General features: G+C 44.0%; 1 protein-coding gene across 1 annotated transcript in view; it reads left to right on the plus strand.

Moving 5' to 3' along the window:
- The first annotated feature begins 1,270 nt into the window (after positions 1-1,270).
- The window catches only part of LOC142574414 (uncharacterized), a 39,265-nt gene continuing 19,463 nt past the window's right edge, over positions 1,271-21,072 (plus strand). The window contains exons 1-2 of the mRNA XM_075683503.1: positions 1,271-1,488; positions 3,478-3,645. Coding sequence (XP_075539618.1) covers positions 1,363-1,488; positions 3,478-3,645 — 294 coding nt within the window. The 5' untranslated portion in view covers positions 1,271-1,362. The remainder of the gene's footprint in view (positions 1,489-3,477; positions 3,646-21,072) is intronic.

Here is a 21,072-nt window from a genome sequence, read left to right on the forward strand (position 1 = left end):
CATCTTATCTCTCTTTCATTATATCTTTTTTTTATCATCGAATAAGTAGCACTTCAAAAGAATAGGTGAACGTTTCAGCACGCAATTCTTGGCCAATCCCCCAGTGTTGGTATGAGCCATAACTTGAGGCCATCATCATCATCATCATCATCCTGCGGCCACCACGACACAAGGTCGTCGACGAAGAAAAAGGTTTTTGCCGTTCGTCTGGTTCGTATCGCAACAGTAAGCTCTCGGGGTTTTGGCTAAGTGTCGGGCGGATTTAGTCCGGTTTTGTAGGTACCAAGCAATGTTTTAACCCCTTATGTTTGCCATTATTGTGCAGTGCTTGCAAGGAATAGGCAAAAAACATTAATCTTTCAGTAAATTGAACATTCTGCTTTCCTAAACTGCACCCCGCATATTTATGAATTAGGTGGCAGACAGCTTGGTCAAGGGTTTTATGAGTGGCCCGGTACTTGCCCTTCTTCCAACGACGGATTATATCACGTCTCTTAGGATAAGAAGGTATTTCCTTTTAACATCAAAATCAAATCTTAAATCATCCTAGGAACTACACCACTTACAATTTCCTTGGAGGCGGGAATTTTGCAAAACAAGACAAACGGAAGGGAAATTAACGAGACTGCGTTGTCGAGTCCCATTTCTAAATTTATACATGCACCGATCTGGTCTGGCAATATCCCCTTTGAGCTATTCTTGCAACTTACTAAAGACGATCGAACACTACTTACTGGAATTCCGGCGTTTCTCCTGCCTGAGAAAAATGACACTTGAAATTACACTGCGAAAGCTCGGCCTCCCATTGAATATCCTGGTACTGCCGTCTTTCGGAACGTCTGTGCTTAGACACTAACACAGGAATTCATTAAGAAAGAAGAAAGAAAGAAATTCATTAAGAAATTCATTATTCAACAATCAAACCAATTTCATTGTTGACTGTATTGTTCTTTTCATTCCTTCTTTAATGCTTCATTTATATTACATATAATATTCTCTCCTGATTGGGCGACCGTTTACTGAATTATTTTGAAATTTCCTCGCTTCAACTTGTGCAACAGCATTACAGAATTTTAAATTCATTATCTGAACACACAAGCAAAGTGTGCCTGATTCTTCGCCGATACCCGTGAGTGGGTATGCACGAAACTCATCAAGGTCATCATCATCATCATCATCCCATTACCACCTGATTCGTGGTCTATCCCCCATAGTGGGTTTCTGTCTTTAATTCCGGTATCATCATCATCATCATGAAATGAGTGTTCGCCTTGCGCTACCGGTTAAACCACCGGCTTCTTGGCCAATTTCCCGTTGGGGGTACGCTCTATTATACAGAAAGCAAGCAGGCAAACTGAGGCAATGGCTGACACACTGCAAGACATCCTTTCCGGGAACACGTCCAGCCTGCAGCACGTTTGGTCCCAAGTGGGTATCAGTAGTGCCTACGTCACATCCCCCAGCGGAGCACTCAACGCCCTCGAAGTGGTACGCATAATAAGCAGTTGTTATTGCGCTGTTCCAGATAACATTAGGCTACACAAAGCGCATGATTTACCGTCCTTTAGCCATGTTAAACGTCATCTAAAGACAAAGATCAATACTGGCTCGTTCAATCTGACATCAACTCTGTGACGTTTCATTCACAGTGATGGTACAACTACCTCTTTAGGAACATTGACCCATGGCATCCATATCATTCATTATTGTGTAGCAAACGAGAAGAAATGGGGTTAACCGTGGGGTGCGATTTTTATTGATCATATCATAAAAAGCCAAACCTCTGACACCAAGGACAACATAGGCGAAATTACTTGTGCTTAACAAATGATAAATTAATGGAAATGAAAGGGGATGAAAAAACAAGTTGCCTCAGGTGGGGAACGATCCCACAACCTTCGCATTTCGCGAGCGATGCTCTACCAAAATGAGCTACCGCGGCACCGTTTCGCCATCCAGTTTCTTGGGTATTTATGTTTCATAGTAGAAACCTGGGAGCGTTAGCGAGCGCCACTACTCACAGACCATGTGGATGTGGAACATCATTTCTACCGCAGGCGTCACGAGAACTTCATCTTTTTGGGTAATGGCAACCGGTCAGTAAACCCACGATGTACCCAAAGGCATCAATGTTGCAAGATTCTAGACCCTCGTTGTATAATAAACGAGAAGAAAGGGGTTTAACCGAAGGGTCCGATTTTTATTAGTCATATCATAAGAAGCCAACAAACACTGACACCAAGTACACGGGAAATTGCTTGTGCTTAACAATTGAACTAAAGAAACGATAAATTAATGGAAATGGAAGTGGATGAAAAAACAATTTGCCGCAGGTGGGGAACAATCCCACAACCTTTGCATCCCAAAATCTGGCCCCTCGGTTAACCCGCTTTCTTCTAGTTTATACATAGCGAGGGTCTCGAATCCGGCAACATTGATGCCTTCAGGTAGCATGTGTGGGCTTATTGACTGGTTTCCAACACCCAAAACGATCACGTTCTGGTGACGCCTGCGGTAGAAATGATGTTCCACATCCACATGGTCTGTGACTGGTGGCGCTGGCTAACGCTCCCAGGTTTGTACTATGAAACATAAACACCCAAGAAAGTGGATGGGTAAAAGGGGCCGCGGTAGCTCAATTGGTACAGCATCGCAAGCGAAATGCGAAGGTTGTGGGATCGTTGCCCACCTGCGGCAAGTTGTTTTTTCGTCCACTTTAATTGCCATTAATTTATCGTTTCTTTACTTCATTTGTTAAGTGCAAGTAATTTCCCCTATGCTGACCAAGGTGTCAGTGTTTGTTGGCTTCTGATGATATTATTATGTATCAGACACACATGCTAGTAAACCCTTCTTTGTACACACGGAGCTTGCCATCGTCACGTCTGCAGACCAAGCATACCAGATAAACATAGAAAATGTTTTATGAGGGGTGAACTCGTGCAAGAACTGACGGCGTGTTTTACAGTGCCAGGAGATAATGCCTTGTCACGATGCCAGCTTTAGCTAAAGCATCGAACATAACAGAGCACCACATCGTCGTTACATATAACAAGCCGCTTTCCCATTACACACAGTGCAAAGCCCTACATTCTTGTAATCTACTTTTAGTTTGTGTTCTTTTGCAATTAAGAGGCACCTGTTTTGTGTAGTAGTATGCATCTGATTTTGGGTGTGTTACTTAGTTGGATGAACAAGTTTAGCAGCTTTTGTCGCATCAAAGCTCTCTAGGACTATGCACATTATTGCATTAATTTATTGTACAAACAATAAATAAAGTTTCAACTGTTCACGCACCTTTATTCCACACGGGCATACCAGCACACAACAACTACCGTTCATCGGTGTTCCTTAAAACTCGATGCCCTATTTATGAATCAAACAATGTTCTAGACCACGTCCATTTATGATGCGTTAGTAAACTAAACAACAATAAACAACTAAATAAACACATTGTACTTTTTTCATTACTCGCAGATTTTCGCGGCCAGCCTCTTCCTGCTGATCAGTGCTCTAGGATCGAGCTACAGCAACCTGAGCGTCCTGCAACTGGCGTCCTTCACGTACAGCCTGCAAGGCCTGCACATGCTCTGCGTAGGACTCATCAGCGAACAGTTCACTTACGTCATTACAAATACCATATACGTGAGCACTTTTACGTTGTATACTCTCTCATGAATTATTTTTATTTCGATGTATTCGTCTACGATTGAGGTCAGTCTTTTCTATCCCCTTCATTTCTGCGTGGCATGCAGCCGACAACTACCGCAAGATGTAGTCAAAGATGAGAATATCTGAAGCGTTGGTTGGTTCCGCTCGGGGAAGGAGAGAGGAGCAACCAGGCAAGCGCGTTCGGTTGGAGCTGGGTCGACGCACGGCCTTGAATATCGGTGCGAAGTGAGCATCAACTTACGCTCTTGGGGCATCGTATTGGGATATCGAGTTCTATTGCGACTGAGCTATAATGTTTTTGAATGTTTAGACGTTTAGATGTGTTTGTATGGCGCTCCGCAAGAAGAACGTCTTTTCTTTCGTGGGTTCACTCGTTTGTTCGCTCCCTGGCTGGCTCATTTGCATGTTCTAAGTTGTCAAACACAACGCCGTAGGAAAACAACAAAGTGCGTCTCACAAGTATTGAAAGCGCGTAATTCATAAAGAACTGTCCGTTTCTTTTCCGCGAATTCGTCGCACAAACATACTGCCCAACGAGCTGCCAGGGCCAAGCTACTGCCAATCAAGTTATCAAGTTCTTCGCTTTATTTGATCCAAAGTGTACACAACAGAAAAATTATATGTTATATTGTCACGTTGTTTCGACGGTGAAGAACAGAGAGCCGAAACCAAGAGTCACGAAGCTAACTCTTTACTGGGCGAAGCTGTTCCCACAAAAACAAGTTATACTCGCGCAGAACGATAGTGATGAGCACATATGTCGATCGTTGAAAAATGGACCGGAATAACGTAAAACTATTAGAATGTGTTGTTCAGCGACGCTGTTTACCTCTAGCCTCCGTATGCATCCCCCGCATGTGTTCCCAGGAAAGATGCCCTGGCTGGCTTACGTCGGTATCACGGTGTGTGGACAGGAATGCGTGGGCCGATCCCGGAGAATGTGCAATACAGGGCCAATCTACTGCGCAGGCGAATCGGGCGTCAAACACTCCGCCAACACAGCTTATTAGGCAAACCGATACAAACGATGACCTTGGCGGAATACTCGGATTCATCATAAACCACAGCAACAATGCTAGCTGTAACGTCAGACAATATCTAAAAAATTCACCGACAATTACGATACGACCAACATCATCAGCAGCAGCCGCAGCGTGTTTTATTTTCATAGCAGGACGATCTCCAGTTACCCCTGTCCTGCGTCAACCGATTCCAACTAGCCACCGCGAACTTCCTAATTTCATCGCTCCACCTAGTCTTCTGTCGTCCTCGGCTGCGCTTGCGGTCTCTTGGTACCTGTTCTGTTACCCTAATGGCCCAAACACACGCGGTGAATCGTCCGCGCCTTGCTACGCATCACGCGTCTGCGAGGCCGTACGCGCCTGTCCTACGCGTCTAGAGGGGGCAGACGCGAAGGAATCGCGCGCGTCAAGGAGGTCTTGATCTAGGGCGTCTTTTTAAGCGTACGCGACAGAAGTGGCAGCTTGTGCACAGACGTCACGTGGGCGGCATGTACACTTCCGCCGGTTCGGAAAGGTTGTTGAAGTTTCAATCCTGCGGAGACGCCGGCAGTCGCTGCTGGTTTCGTGTCGATAGAGCACAGAGGCTATGTAGGCGATCAACAACGAAGCGCTGATTGCCTGCGTTAAGGCTCGACCTGAGCTTTGATAGCAGGCGAAACACAAGCGCCACTAGAACGAGCACTTGACGAGGTCGTTGTGGATCGTCATGCCCAACGCTGCCGAACAGGTGAGTGCTCGGAATTTTATACGCGCGTCATACCGGAGCAGTTTCAATCGCGATCGAGCCCGATCTGTGTCGGATTTTGTGATCACGATTGCCTCTACCGCGCAATCTGCGTAGAACCGACCGTGATCGAGAAATTTGATCGCGCTTGATCGCCATCGAAAGCCTAGCTGTGTGGCACTGGTATAAGCTACCTCTATCATCAGCCGACTCGCCGATGTCAAAAACGCGTTTCATCTGTGCAGATGACGTTATCACAGAGCTGCTGAAGTGATGGAAGTCCCTGAGGAATAAATTTCGGCACCTGGAAAGACGTTTCAGAAAGAAAAGAGCCACGCCGTGCCAGTCGCATTCACGACGACGTCACCTGGCTATTTTTCGACCAGGTGATGTTTCTGCGCTACACAATGGAGTGTAGACCGTAAATGATCTTTAAGTTTCCATCTTAGCCGGCGTGTTAAAAATGAAACACGGGATTCTAGTGCTGCCACTTTACCACGCTGACCGGCGATGCCGTATGTTTGTATTATAGATGGCAATGCACCGCACTCATGGGAATCGACTCAAATTTGTGCTTACACAAGTAAGTCGACGCACAGTATGCATTATATTCAGCTTTGTCTAATTGGCGATAAAATATTTGTGCTGCATCGCCGCTCCGATTATCGCATATTTCGTTAAATGTGATCCGGTGAGGGGACATACAAGCAGTACAAGGATAGCTTTGTATATTTATTTATTTAGGTACCCACAAAGGCAGTTTGGCTTTGCAGTGGGGAGCAGAGAAAGCAGAAATACAGGTTCAAAATAACAAGTAAAATAGCACCTAAAAACCTAACAATAAAGCATAAGACAGAAGTACGGAGAATATCACATACAAATTAGCAGGATGAATAAAAAGAAAAAGGCTTCGATGATGCACACACAAAAACAAAACACAAAACATGCAAGTAGTTTTTTTTTATTCTGTGCACTGATCCTAGAAGGCAGCGTGCAAGTCAATGGCAATTATTTAACCGAGTATTGAATATTGCTATATTCACCTGTACCTTGGGCACTGCAATGCCCAGTTTTAATTTTGCATTTTGTTCCTTGCCAGCAATGTGCAAATCGGTGCTTTATCACAGACTCTCAAGTATTACCTAGTTTGCTTAGGGATTCATTCAGTGTCATCAAGCTGTAGGAATAAGTGCACCATAGTACTGACGACATTGTCAGCTGTGTAATTGATAATTCTTTTTGTGTCTGCTCAGCAGTGTCCTTACCTAATTATCAGCCTGCGGTTATTCTGCAGATCTCAGGTGCTGTGGTTACTGATTTAAGCGAAGCTTTCACGATGTTTGTGGAGAACGCTGTTCCAGCTGAGCAAAATTTTCAAGACTAGATGATCCAGTTAAACGCATTCGCACTGTGCAAAAAATGATTATTGAAATTTTACATGCCAAAACCACGATCTAGTTACATTATTTTATTTGGTATTTGCACTACGTCCGGTACTGGTCACTCGTGCCAGTAGTCAGCTGGGATGACACTGGTTCAACGACTACATTAATATCAGTATGAGGCATTCAGCACGAGCTACTTGGCAAGACAGTAGGAGCAGCGGCAGGAAAGTCCAGAGAAGAGGCAAGAAAAGCTTGGCTGTAAGAAACACTTCTGGAAGGGTTTCCTCGCTAAGATCAGTTTTGCTGGGCCAAAACACCTTTTACAAGCCAGATGGTAAGAAGACCAACATTATTATGCGTAACTTCCTAAATACAAACAACAAGTGCACTGACTACTACGTACACAGCTTCACACTGTGTTTAGATGTACATTCAGTTAAGAAAAAGAGTTTAGAATGAGATGAAGTTTACAAACAAGTGAAAGGTATACAAAGTTACAAGTCAAGAATGTTTAAAGTAGAAAAACTAGAACAGGAGAGAGCCTTATGCTAAAGCAAGACTTAAAAGTACCACTACTCTATGTTTAGAAAGTTCAAGCATAGGTCTTTCAACATGAAATTTATTAAGTGGTTGTTCTGAGTGAATGTAGTGGAATGCTTCCTGCTAATTATTTCAAAACTGAAACATTCCAAATATCGTGCACTGTGTTGAGTAGAAGTAATCACTAGGCTTTAGGCATGCAGATCTCGTAACTACTGATTAAATGCATCACAAGCAAAAACAGAAAAAGATACAAAAGCTACACTTACGCGCATGCAGAAACTGTTCATTCTGGTTGTGTAGGCAAGCCACTTTTGTTTCTACAAAACTGATTCAGAGCTTCAGTGTATTCTAATAAAATCACACACTAAAACATATGTGGACGGATTTGAGCGTTCATATATTTTTGCATCCAGACCGGCACATTATTTACACATTGACAATACGTGCAAACCTTATTACGCTCACATGCCGGATGTCCGCCATCCTTCCACCAGCGCCCCTATCGAGTAAGGAGGGAAGTGCTGCTGACATCTTAACAAAAAATGTGCCAGTTTTTCCATCTGGCAACACTTGAAGTGCCATCACCGTCAAGTGAAGAGCCACAAGCGCCAGCATCAACTCTGTCTTCGGCGTCGGATGAGTCTGTGGAGTCTCAGGACATTTTGGAGTTTCTTGAATCACCGATATTTCAAGAAGTTCTGGTTCCTGAGGATTCTGGGGCACACCACAGCAGGCCGCAGTCACAAGCATCGCTGGCTTCAGCAGGCAGTCGTAGGCTGGATACGTTGGGAAGCATTGCTTCTGAAGCAAAATCAAGGGCAAGGAAAAGGAAAAAGAAAGATTAGAGTCAGTTAATATTAGATGAATTAGGCAATATTTCAAGTGCAATCAAAAGATGCAAACCACAGGACGACCTCGAACTTTTGACGTCTCTCTGCTAAAACACATTAGAGAGGTCAGTGAGGATACGCATTTCGATTTGGAAATTAAATTGATGCAAGTAGGAGAGTAATTCAAAGATTAATGTTCTTTAAGGTATACTTTTCGTATAATAAAGCCAAGAGACAAAGAAACAAAAGGAAATCATTGATGAATTTATTTACTTTATATCGAAACGGAAAAATAAGGAGTAAAATGAGAGTATATGAATAGGTAACTTCCCATTGATGGGAGACGAACCCACAACCTTTGAATTATGCTTCCATTGTTTTACCAGTAGAGCTGCAGCAATGGCTATCCCTCTCCAAACTTTCTTGGGCCAGCATGTGCACGTACTAGATCTCACCCTGGTAGTGTTAGCCAGTGTTACTCGTGCAAGAACACTCCAAGAGCCTAATCTAGTATACATAAACATTCTAAGAAATTGATGGTGGAATGGCCTCCAGCTCAATTGGTTTTGGTTTTAGCTCCCACCAGTGGCAAGTTATATTTTCTCCACTTTCATTTCCCTTCTCCTTGTGATGTTGACAATAAAAATAAAACGACATTTATTTTCCTTTATGCTGTATATACGTTTCCTTGTCTGTTGTTGTCATGTCAAAGCCCCTCAGCTCTTCTTTTTTGTTCATTTTACATTGTGTTGTATCTATATTGTTGTGCGGTATTCAAGAATTTCATAAAGTTGATATCTGTGGGCCTGGATGGCTGGCCATTGCTGCTGTAGAGATATGTGAACATGTTTTAGCAACACACCTACGATAAAAAAGCACTGACTTGTAACTAAAGGTTTCTTGCAAGACAGATGTTTATCGCTTTTATCTGTGTTTACTCATTGAGCCTGTCTTGCAGCAATGCACCTTTTTGTGTTCACCACCAGTGCATGTAGAGTTTGTACATGCATGTAGAGATGCCTGTACATGCCTGTAAATAAAAACAAATGTAGTGTACCTTCAACCAGACCCCATTGAAAATTTCAGCTATATGCTGCAAGTTGTAAAGCCTGTCGGGGCGTTCTAGCAGGGCAAGCATTTTTCAAATCGTTTTATTATTATTAGAAGAGGTAGCAGAAAGGGAAAAGTCTTGCCACAACATAGCCAGGAGGCGAGGTTCACTGCCAACATAGACAACCTCTACCACTCCCACAACTATCATCCACAAGCCACATTCCTTGCATTTTTTTTGGTGTTCCGTGGCTCAGTTCCGGAGTTGGTTTTGCATGTTCTGCATTGGGGGATGTTTGGCCAAAGTCTTTGTACGTAATCAGTGACATTGAAGGCAGTGTGTAAATGAGACATTTATACGTATGACCCTCCTTCTCTGGCAGGAAGCAGGGCTACCTGACGGGAGCCGTGAACAGCATGTGAGCTTTAAAAAAATTCTTAAGCTGAAAAAAATGTAAGAAATTTCTGCGGCTGTCGTGCTGTTCTGCAGTTGTTTAATACTTTGCAGGCACGATCGCCACTATATGACTTACACACCACTGCAGAGTCTAGCCGCCTCAATCCCCACACAGTAAGTCAAGGCAACGTCTTTTAGGTCTTACCGGGATGCCAAGTAGCTTGAATGCAAGTTGAAAAAAATTAGTATGCATGTCTCAATTGTTTGAATACTAATTATGATGACATGATTTTTCTTGACAATGATCGACATGGCTGTGGGGGCCCTTTTCGGGTGACATACGATAAAAATTCATTTGTGTAGGTTAGCTACCACCTTTGTTTAATACTACATGTGCGAGCATACCTCAGTGCATGTTTTACAGGTTGCGCAAGGTCAAAAGCACTGAGGTAACGTTTGTGCGATGCCATTCGAGGGCAGCTTTTTTTATTAAGTTAGCCGTAACTGCTACAATGGTGCTGCAGTACGTGAAAATTTTCAGTCTGTGTGATCGTGCGATCATCTTTTTCTTGCATTTCTTCTCACGCGCATTGTCAGTACCATCATTACTATTTCTCGTTTTGTATCAGCGTTTCGTGTCCCATTTATTTGTTTATGAGTTAATAAATAGTTAGTTGTGTATAATTCTGCATTCTGTGGAAAGAGAGAAATAAAGATGATTATTAATATATTATTATTACTATGTATTATTATTTTTATGCACTCTCATTGTCAGTCGTTTCCTTCTTTCTTTTGTTTTGCTTCAATGTTTTGTGACTCCTTCCTGATTTGGCTTCCAAAAGGCGGCGGGCAGTAATATGTAAATAAAATAAAATAAATGATACATTAAATGACAAAGAAACGGTGTTCTGCATTCCTCCAATCGCACATTATTACTCTAGGGGCAACTGTCCTTTACAAACCTCAATGCTACGGCAAGTCATTCTCCAGGTTCGAGGGGATTCTCGAATGTGGTGAGGCCATGTGAGGTCCTCTGCGACTAAGCTCAATAGCTTGTCCAAGAGCTGTGGCGCCTTGCGAAAGAACTTGTAGAAAAATCCCTGGTCATCCTGACGTATCCGTTGTACCTGTAAAAAAATGGTGCATTATTACCTGGCAGCAAGACCATGCCCTGCCCACATACACGCGCAGGTATCAGGAGCTGTACACGTTTCACTGACACACACGTATAGCCACTAGCCATCATTAATTTTACCCCCTGCTTTGTTTATATGCTTGAATACAAACAGTGGTTCGGCTAAACAGGAGGGCCAGTCAACGGTATATTAAAAATCGTGCTGCCGCTGCCAAGAAACTTCCGAAATTAGTCGCACAGAATTTTAACCTGCCCCCAAGGTAACAATTTAAATACATTACAGTTCATATCCTACAATCACACTTCTGATATACGGAAAATATAGGAAATCGTATCTTGTGCAGAAGCTTCATATAAGACAACCAACAGGTGTAAAAAGGTGTTATTGAATCTATGTGCTATACTACTGGCACAAATATAACCAGCAGTCCTTAGCTTTTTGTAGGGATGTGCTAATACCAAAAAGTAGATTTAGAATCGAATATCGAATGAAATGAAGAAAAAATAATCTGGATATCAATTAAAATATCGAATAGCGGAAAATGTATTACAAAACTTAATCCTTACAAATTTTGTGCAAGAAAAGAGGGTGTAACAAGTGTGGTCTACTGTTAATAATGAAGGGAGCTCCAAATTAGTATTACAGATTGTCTGTTAAATAGAATGAAGTGCTTCTTCCCCTCTGAAGCTGAACAATTAATGACCGTATGTCGTACGGCATACACGGGTTAGACAGACCGCTGTTGAAACGTTGTGAGGTGTCGTCACCGCATATGCAATATACTATCTGTATGCTTCGGACGGCTAATCAGCCCGATCTTCGCCTATGCTTTCGCGCTTTCCGAACTACACCCTGCTCTTGTCGTTCCCCCTGTTCGCGTACGTCACGTTATCGTTTCGATCGGTGCTGTCAAACTGGACGAACCTTGCGCCGACGACGCGAAGCTTTTCTGCGGATTCGGCGTTCGCGCGCTGCGAGTACGATCCCCGCATTACTACTTTAACCCTTTCACTTATGCGCGCACTTAAAAACGCTGATAAGTAATTGCTGTCCTAACGAAGATAGGTCCCCATGTCCAAACACTGGCTCCTAGTTCTACCACTGTAGATCATCGAAAAGTTACTCACAGCCGTAAAGTCCTTCTTCTTTACGCAGTTGAAAGACTGGCCGGACCCACCAAAGTCGCCGCAGCGGCCGCGGACGCTTTCTGCGCTCCCGCCGCCTTTGCAAGAGCAGCAGCAGCAAAAGCTTCTTTCAAATGTGGCACATTGCGGGAAGAGAACGCTGATGCCGGCGAAGCAAAAAGCTCGGCAGCAGCGTCGTGCGCGGTCGCGCGCAGATGTCAGCCGCAGTAGAGAGCAAGTAGACCAATTAGTAGACGCTATCGCGCGTGATGTTGATAATTGATGTAGCTTTTATTGCCATAAGGATGTGTAGATACGAACAGCGTGCATTTCTCAACTTAAAAACAATGTACTAGCTCTAACATTGATAATTTAAAAAAAATATGGCTAGCCATAATTAAATTAAAGATAGACTTTTCTCAAAGCCAAAGACGACCGTTTCCGCCATCGCTGGGCCGCTGGTCTGTCAGCCCTGTGCTACGCGCAGCAAAGCCCGCACGCATGCGCGAATCGTGTGGCTTGACGCCCTTCCCTTCATCACCCGCGTACGCGCACGAAGACGCGTACGCTTACGTGTACGCGTAGCGAGACGCGTACACGCAGCCCGGGATACGCGTCTCGCTACGCGTACACGTAAGCATACACGTCTTCGTGCGCGTACGCGAGTGATGAAGGGAAGGGCGTCCAGCCACACGATACGCGCACACGTGCGCTTTCGCTGCGCGTAGCACAGGGCTGACAGACCAGCGGCCCAGCGATGGCGGAAACGGTCGTCTTTGGCTTTGAGAAAAGTCTATCTTTAATTTCATTATGGCTAGCGATATTTATTTCATTTATCAATTTTAGAGCTAGTACATTGTTTTGTAAGTTGAGAAATGCACGCTGTTCGTATCAATACATCCTTATGGCAATAAAAGCTACATCGATTATCAACATCACGCGCGATAGCGTCTGCTTGCTCACAACTGCAGCTGACATCTGCGCGCGACCACGCACGACGTTGCTGCCGAGCTCTTGCTTAGCCGCTTGCTTCGCCGGCATCAGCGTTCTCTCCCCGCAATGTACCACATGAGAAAGAAGCTTTTGCTGCTGCTGCTCTTGCAAAGGCTGCGGGAGCGCAGAAAGCGTCTGCGGCCTCTGCGGCGACGTTGGTGGGTCCGGCCAGTCTTTCAACTGCGTATAGAAGAAGGACTTTACGGCTGTGAGTAACTTCTTTTCTTTCGATGATCTACAGTGGTAGAACTAGGAGCCAGTGTTTGGACATGGGGACTTATCTTCGTTAGGACAGCAATTATTTATCAGCGTTTTTGAGTGCGCGCACAAGTGAAAGGGTTAAAGTAGCAATGCGGGGATCGTACTCGCAGCGCGCGAACGCCCAATTCGCAGAACAGCATCGCGTCGTCGGTGCAAGGTTCGTCCAGGTTGACAGCACCGATCGAAACGATAACGTGACGTACGCAGGGGGAACGACAAGAGCAGGGTGTAGTTCGGAAAGCGCGAAAGCATAGGCGAAGATCTGGCTGATTAGCCGCCGGAAGCATACAGATAGTATATTGCATATTCGGTGACGACACCTCACGACGTTTCAACCGCCGTCTGTCTAACCCGTGTATGCTGTACGACATACGGTCATTAAGTTTTCAGCTTCAAAGGGGAAGAAGCGCTTGATTCTATTTAACAGACAATCTGTAATACTAATTTCGAGCTCCCTTCATTATTAACAGTAGACCATACTGTTTACACAGAGCTTGTGTAGCACCCTCTTTTCTTGCACAAAATTTGTAAGGATTAAGTTTTGTAATACATTTTGTGCTATTCGATATTTTATTTGATATCCAGACTTTTTTTCTTCATTTGATTCGATTCCAAATCTACTTTTTGGTATTAGCACACCCCTACAAAAAGCTAAGGACTGCTAGTTATATTTTTGCCATTAGTATAGCACATAGATTCAAGAACACCTTTTTACACATGTTGGTTGTCTTATATGAAGCTTGTGGACGAGATACGATTTCCTATATTTTCTGTCTCTCAGAAGTGTGACTGTAGAATATGAAGTGTAATGTAATTAAATTGTGACCTGGAGGGCAGGATAAATTTCTGAGCGACTAATTTCGGAAGCGTCTTGGCAGTGGCCGCACGATTTTAATATACTGTTGACTGGCTCTCCTGTTTTGCCGAACCAGTGTTTGTATTCAAGCACATAAACAAAGCAGGGGGTAAAATTAATGATGGCTAGTGTCTATACGTGTGTATCAGTGAAAAGTGTACAGCTCCTGATACCTGCGCGTATCAGGAGCGTGTACCTGCGCGTGTATGTGGGCAGGGCATGGTCTTGCTGCCAGGCAATGCACCATTTTTTACAGATGCAACGGATACGTCAGGATGACCACGGATTTTTCTACAAGTTCTTTCGCAAGGCGCCGCAGCTCTTGGACAAGCTATTGATCTTTTTAGCAGAGGACCTCACACGGCAGCACCACATTCGAGAAACCCCTGCAGCCTGGAGAACGACTTGCTGTAGCATTGAGGTTCGTAAAGGACAGTTGCCCCTAGAGTAATAATGTGCGATTGGAGGAATACAGAACACTGTTTCTTTGCCATTTAATGTATCATTTATTTTATTTACATATTACTGCCCGCCGCCTTTTGGAAGCCAAATCAGGAAGGAGTCACAATACATTGAAGCAAAACAAAAGAAAGAAGGAAACGACTGACAATGAGCGTGCATAAAAGTAATAATACATAATAATAATAATATATTAATAATCACCTTTATTTCTCTCTTTCCACAGAATGCAGAATTATACACAACTAACTATTTATTAACTCATCAACAAATAAAAAATGGGACAAGAAATGCTGATACAAACGAGAAATAGTAATGATGGTACTGACAATGCGCGTGAAAAGAAATACAAGAAAAAAATGATCGCATGATCACAGAGACTGAAAGTTTCCACTTACTGCATCACCAGTGTAACAGTTACGGCTAACTCTAAAAAAAACTGCCATCGAATGGTATCGAACAAAAGCTACCTCAGTGCTTTTGGCCTTGCGCAACCTGTAAAACATGCACTGAGGTATGCTTGCACATGTAGTATTAAACAAAGGTGGTAGCTAACCTACACAAATGAATTTTGATCGTATGTCACCCGAAAACGGCCCCCACAGCCATCTAGATCATTGTAAAGAAAAATCATGTCATCTTAATAAGTATTCAAACAATTGAGACATGCGTACTAATTTTTTTTCAACTTGCATTCAGGCTACTTGGCATCCCGGTAAGACATAAAAGACGTTGCCTTGACTTACTGTGTGGGGATTGAGGCGGCTAGACTCTGCAGTGGTGTGTAAGTCATATAGTGGCGATCGTGCCTGCAAAGTATTAAACAACTGCAGAACAGCGCGACAGCCGAAGAAATTTCTTACATTTTTTTCAGCTTAAGAAATTTTTTAAAGCTCACATGCTGTTCACGGCTCCCGTCACGTAGCCCTGCTTCCTGCCAGTGAAACAGAGTCATACATATAAATGTCTCATTTACACACTGCCTTCAATGTCACTGATTACGTACAAAGACTTTGGCCAAACATCCAATGCAGAACATGCAAAACCAACTCTGGAACTGAGCCACGGAACACAAAGAAAAAAAATGCAGGGAATCTGGCTTGTGGATGATAGTTGTCGGATAGGTAGAGGTTGTCTATGTTGGCAGTGAACCTCGCCTCCTGGCTATATGGTGGCAAGACTTTTCCCTTTCTGCTACCTCTTCGAATAATAATAAAACAATTTGAAACATGCTTGCGCTGCTAGAACGCCCCGACAGGCTTTACAACTTGCAGCATATAACCGAAATCTTCGATGGGGTCTGGTTGAAGGTACACTACATTTGTTTTTATTTACAGGCATGTACAGGCATCTCTACATGCATGTACAAACTCTACATGCACAGCTGGTGAACTCAAAAAGGTTCATTGCTGCAAGACAGGCTGAATGAGTAAACACAGATGAAAGCGATAAACATCTGTCTTGCAACAACAAACCTTTAGTTGCAAGTCAGTGCTTCTTTGTCATAGGGGTGTTGCTAAAACATGTTCACACATCTCTACAGCAGCAATGGCCAGCCAACCAGGCCCACAGATATCAACTTTATGAAATTATTGAATACCGCACAAAAATATGGATACAACACAATGTAAAATGAACAAAAAAGAAGAGCTGAGGGGCTTTGACATGACAACAACAGACAAGGAAACGTATATAAAGCATAAAGGAAAATAACTGTCATTTTATTTGTAAAGTCAACATCACAAGAAGGGAAATGAAAGTGGACAAAATACAACTTGCCACTGGTGGGAGCTAAAACCAAAACCAATTGAGCTGGAGGCTATTCCACCATCAATTGCATAGAATGTTTATGTATACTAGATTAGGCTCTTGGAGTGTTCTTGCACGAGTAGCGTTGGCTAACACTACCAGGGTGAGATCTAGTACATGCACATGCAGGCCCAAGAAAGTTTGCAGAGGGATAGCCATTGCTGCAACTCTACTGGTAAAGCAATGCAAGCATAATTCAAAGGTTGTGGGTTCGTCTCCCATTAGTGGGAAGCTACTTTTTATATACTTTCATTTTCCTCCTTATTTTTCCATTTCGATATAAAGTAATTAAATTCATCAATGATTTCCTTTTGTTTCATTGTCTCTTGGCTTTATTATATAAAAAGTATACATTAAAAAACATTAATCTTTGAATTACTCTCCTACTTGCATCAATTTAATTTTCAAGTCGAAATGCGTATCCTCACTGACCTCTCTAATGTGTTTGAGCAGAGAGACGGCAAAAGTTCGAGGTCGTCCTGTGGTTTGCATCTTTTGATTGCACTTGAAACATTGCCTAATTCATCTAATATTAACTGACTCTAATCTTTGTTTTTCCTTTTCCTCCTCCTTGACTTTGCTTCAGAAGCAATGCTTCCTAACGTATCCAACCTACGACTGCCTGCTGAAGCCAGCGATGGTTCTGACTGCGGACCGCTGTGGTGTGCCTCAGAATCCTCAGGAACCAGAACTTCTTGAAACATCAGTGATTCAAAAGATTCCAAAATGTCCTGACACTTCACAGACTCATGCGACGCCGAAGACAGAGTCGATGCTGGCGCTTGTGACTCTTCACTTGACGGTGATGGCACTTCAAGTGTTGCCAGATCGGAAAACTGGCACATGTTTTGTTAAGATGTCTGCAGCACTTCCCTCCTCACTCGATGGGGGCACTGGTGGAAGGTAGGCGGACATCCTGCATGTGAGCGTAATAAGGTTTGCACATACTGTCAATGTGTAAATAATGTGCCAGTCTGGATGCAAAAATATATGAAGGCTCAAATCCGTCCACATTTGTTTTAGTGTGTGATTTTATTAGAATACACTGAAGCTCTGAATCAGTTTTGTAGAAACAAAAGTGGCTTGCCTACACAACCAGAATGAACAGTTTCTGCATGCGCGTAAGTGTAGCTTTTGTATCTTTTTCTGTTTTTGCTTGTGATGCATTTAATCAGTAGTTACGATATCTGCATGCCTAAAGCCTAGTGATTACTTCAACTCAAAACAGTGCATGATATTTGAAATGTTTCAGTTTTGAAATAATTAGCAGGGAGCATTCCACTACATTTACTCAGAAAAACCACTTCATAAATTTCATGTTGAAAGACCTATGCTTGCACTTTCTAAACATAGAGTAGTGGTACTGTTAGGTCTTGCTTTAGCATAAGGCTCTCTCCTGTTCTAGTTTTTCTACTTGAAACGTTCTTGGCTTGTAACTTTGTTTTCCTTTCACTTGTTTGTAAACTTCATCTCATTCTAAACTGTTTTTCTTAACTGAATGTACGTCTAAACACAGTGTGAAGCTGTGTACGTAGTAGTCAGTGCATTTGTTGTTTGTATTTAGGAAGTTACGTCTAATAATGTTTGTCCTCTTGTTTGTTTTGGCCAAGGGTGTTTTGGCCCAGCAAAGCTGACCTTAGCGAGCAAACCTTTCCAGAACGTTTCTTACAGCGAAGCCTTTTTTGCCTCTTCTCTGGACTTTCCTACCACTGCCCCTACTGTCTTGCCAAATAGCTCGCCTCATACTGATATTAATGCAGTCGTTGAACCATTGTCATCCCAGCTGACTACTGGCTACTGTATTGCACAAGTGACCAGTACTGGACGTAATGCAAATACCAATTAAAATAATGTAACTAGATCGTGGTTTTGGCATGTAAAATTTCAATAATCATTTTTTGCACAGTGCGAATGTGTTAAACTGAATCATCTAGTCGTTCCTTGGAAATTTTGCTAAGCAGTAACAGCGTTCTCCACAAACATCGTGAATGCTTCGCTTAAACCAGTAACCACAGCACCTTGCATCTGCAGAATTAACGCAGGCTGATAATTAGGTAAGGACACTGCTGACCAGACACAAAAAGAATTATCAATTACACAGCTGATAATGTCGTCAGTACTATGGCGCATTTATTCCTACAGCATGATGACACTGAATGAATCCCTCAGCAAGCTAGGTAATATTTAAGGGTCTGTGATGAAGCACCGATTTGCACACTGCTGGCAAGCAACAAAATGCAAAATTAAAACTGTGCATTGAAGTGCCCAAGGTACATGTGAATATAGCAACATTCAGTACTCAGTTAAATACTGGCCATTGACTTGCACGCTGCCTTCTAGGATCAGTGCACAGAATAAAAAAAACTACTTGCATGTTTTGTGTTTTGTTTTTGTGTGTGCATCATGCAAGCCCTTTTCTTTTTATTCATCCTGCTAACTTGTATGTGATGTTCTCTGTACTTCTGTCTTATGCTTTATTGTTAGGTTTTTGAGTGCTATTTTACTTGTTATTTTGTACCTGTATTTCTCCTTTCTCTGCTCCCCACTGCAAAGCCAAACTGGCTTCGTGGGCACCTAAATAAATAAATATACAAAGCTATTCTTGTACTGCTTGTATGTCCCCTTACCGGATCACATTTAACCAAATATGCGATAATCGGAGCGGCGATGCAGCACAAATATTTTATCGCCAATCAGACAAAGCTGAATATAATGCATACTGTGCGTCGACTTGCTTGTGTAAGCACAATTTTGAGTCGATTCCCATAAGTGCGGTGCATTGCCAGCTGTAATACAAACACACGGCATCGCCGGTCAACGTGGTAAAAGGAAAGCACTAAAATCCCGTGTTTCATTTTTAACATGCCGGCTAAGATGGGAACTTCAAGATCACTTACGGTCTACACTCCATTGTGTAGCGCAGAAACATCATCTTGTCGAAAAACAGCCAGATGACGTCGTAGTGAACGTCGACTTGCACGGCGCGGCTCTTTTCTTTCTGAAACGTCTTCCCAGGCGCCGAAATTTATTCCCCAGGGACTTCCATCACTTCTGCAGCGCTGTGATAACGTCATCTGCACAGATGAAACGCGTTTTCGACATCTGCGAGTCGGCTAATGATAGAGGCAGCTTATACCAGTGCCACACAGCTAGGCTTTCGATGGCGATCGAGCGCGATCAAATTTCTCGATCACGGTCGGTTCTACGCAGATTGCGCGGTAGAGGCAATCGTGATCACAAAATCCGACACAGATCGGGCTCGATCGCGATTGAAACTGCTCCGGTATGACGCGCGTATAAAATTCCGAGCACTCACCTGTTCGGCAGCGTTGGGCATGACGATCTACGACCAGCTTGTCAAGTGCTTGTTCTAGTGGCGCTTGTGCTTCGCCTGCTACTAAAGTGCAGGTCGAGCCTCAACGCAGGCGATCAGCGCTTCGTTGTTGATCGCCTCCATAGCCTCTGTGCTCTATCGACTTGAAACCAGCAGCGACTCCCGGCGTCTCCGCACGATTCTGAAACTTCAACAACCTTTCCGAACCGCCGGAAGTGTACATGCGGCCCACGTGACGTCGGTGCACAAGCTGCCACTTCCGTCGCGTACGCTCAAAATGACGCCCAAGATCAAGACTTCCTTGACGCGCGCGTTTCCTGCGCGTCTGCCCTCTCTAGACGCGTAGGACAGGCGCGTAGGTCCTCACAGACGCGTGACGCGCAGCCAGGCGCGCACAATTCACCGCGTGTTAAACGGTCCAACGCAACGTTACTAGACTAGCTTCAGTTTTAAAACTCGGCGCCGTTGCGCGGAACCGCCACCCGCCCGCGCCTTCATGGCGCTGCAGTCGCGCCCGGCTTCACGTCCTCACTAGCCGGGTACGCGGGCAGGCCGGACTAAGCACGCGGCGCAGCGTTGGTGTATTCCTTGGTTGGTTGTTGGCGGCGAATTTCAGCAAGCATGTCATCCGTGAAACTGTAGCCTTCGCCGAGTTTCGTAAGAATATCGGCAGACGATGACGACGCGCTGCGTACCTGGCTGCATAAGCCGCTATCGGAACGATGTCGACAGTTCGGCGCACCACTTTTTGTGTGCTCCCACCAATGCAACGCTTCGGTCGGCGTGAAACGGAGCGATTCCTCGTGCCTACCGGGAACTCTGCGAAATCAACGGCACGCGCTCGTGCCAGTGCTCCCGCGTTCGTCCTCGTCTTCCACAGCTGCCCGCGTGGCCGTTCATCTTTCCAGCGTAGAATTTCACTTCAGTTCTGTCGTCTAATGGGGAGGCCACGTTTACGGGCGTATGAGCCATTGCTTAAGGGAGTATGAGTCACTCATGGTCTTACGTAACGGAAAGATGTAATATTGAAGAAATTTCATTTCGAAGAATCACAAGCGTGAAATTGCAGGCGAAGGCTGCTAACCACGCCGCCGAGCAAACTCGAGACATCGAACGGAAGCGACAAGTGCGGACTACGGGCATACCGTCAGTGGCGTGGTTCTCTCCGTTGCAGCCGATTGTGTGTGTAACCTCATAACTGAGAAATAGTTTAATGAACCCTCGCGATTAACCCAGTGATAAACACAAGGGCCGCACGTTTCAGCTTCGCTTATTAACCATCTTTAGGGAATGAAAAATCTGACTACTTTTTTATTGTGGCTTGTGTATACAAAGACCGACTTCATCTTTCTTTCTGTAGCTCTTCTTTGGCGTGGTGAGAAGCTTCGCTGGGGATGAAGATCATCCTACAATCACACACTTTGGCCAGGTATTCAGGCTCGTGGGCCTAAACTGCGCGAAACCTTAAGACGACAGG

The sequence above is a fragment of the Dermacentor variabilis genome, chromosome 3 (genome assembly GCF_050947875.1).
Source record: "Dermacentor variabilis isolate Ectoservices chromosome 3, ASM5094787v1, whole genome shotgun sequence".
NCBI lineage: Eukaryota > Metazoa > Arthropoda > Arachnida > Ixodida > Ixodidae > Dermacentor > Dermacentor variabilis.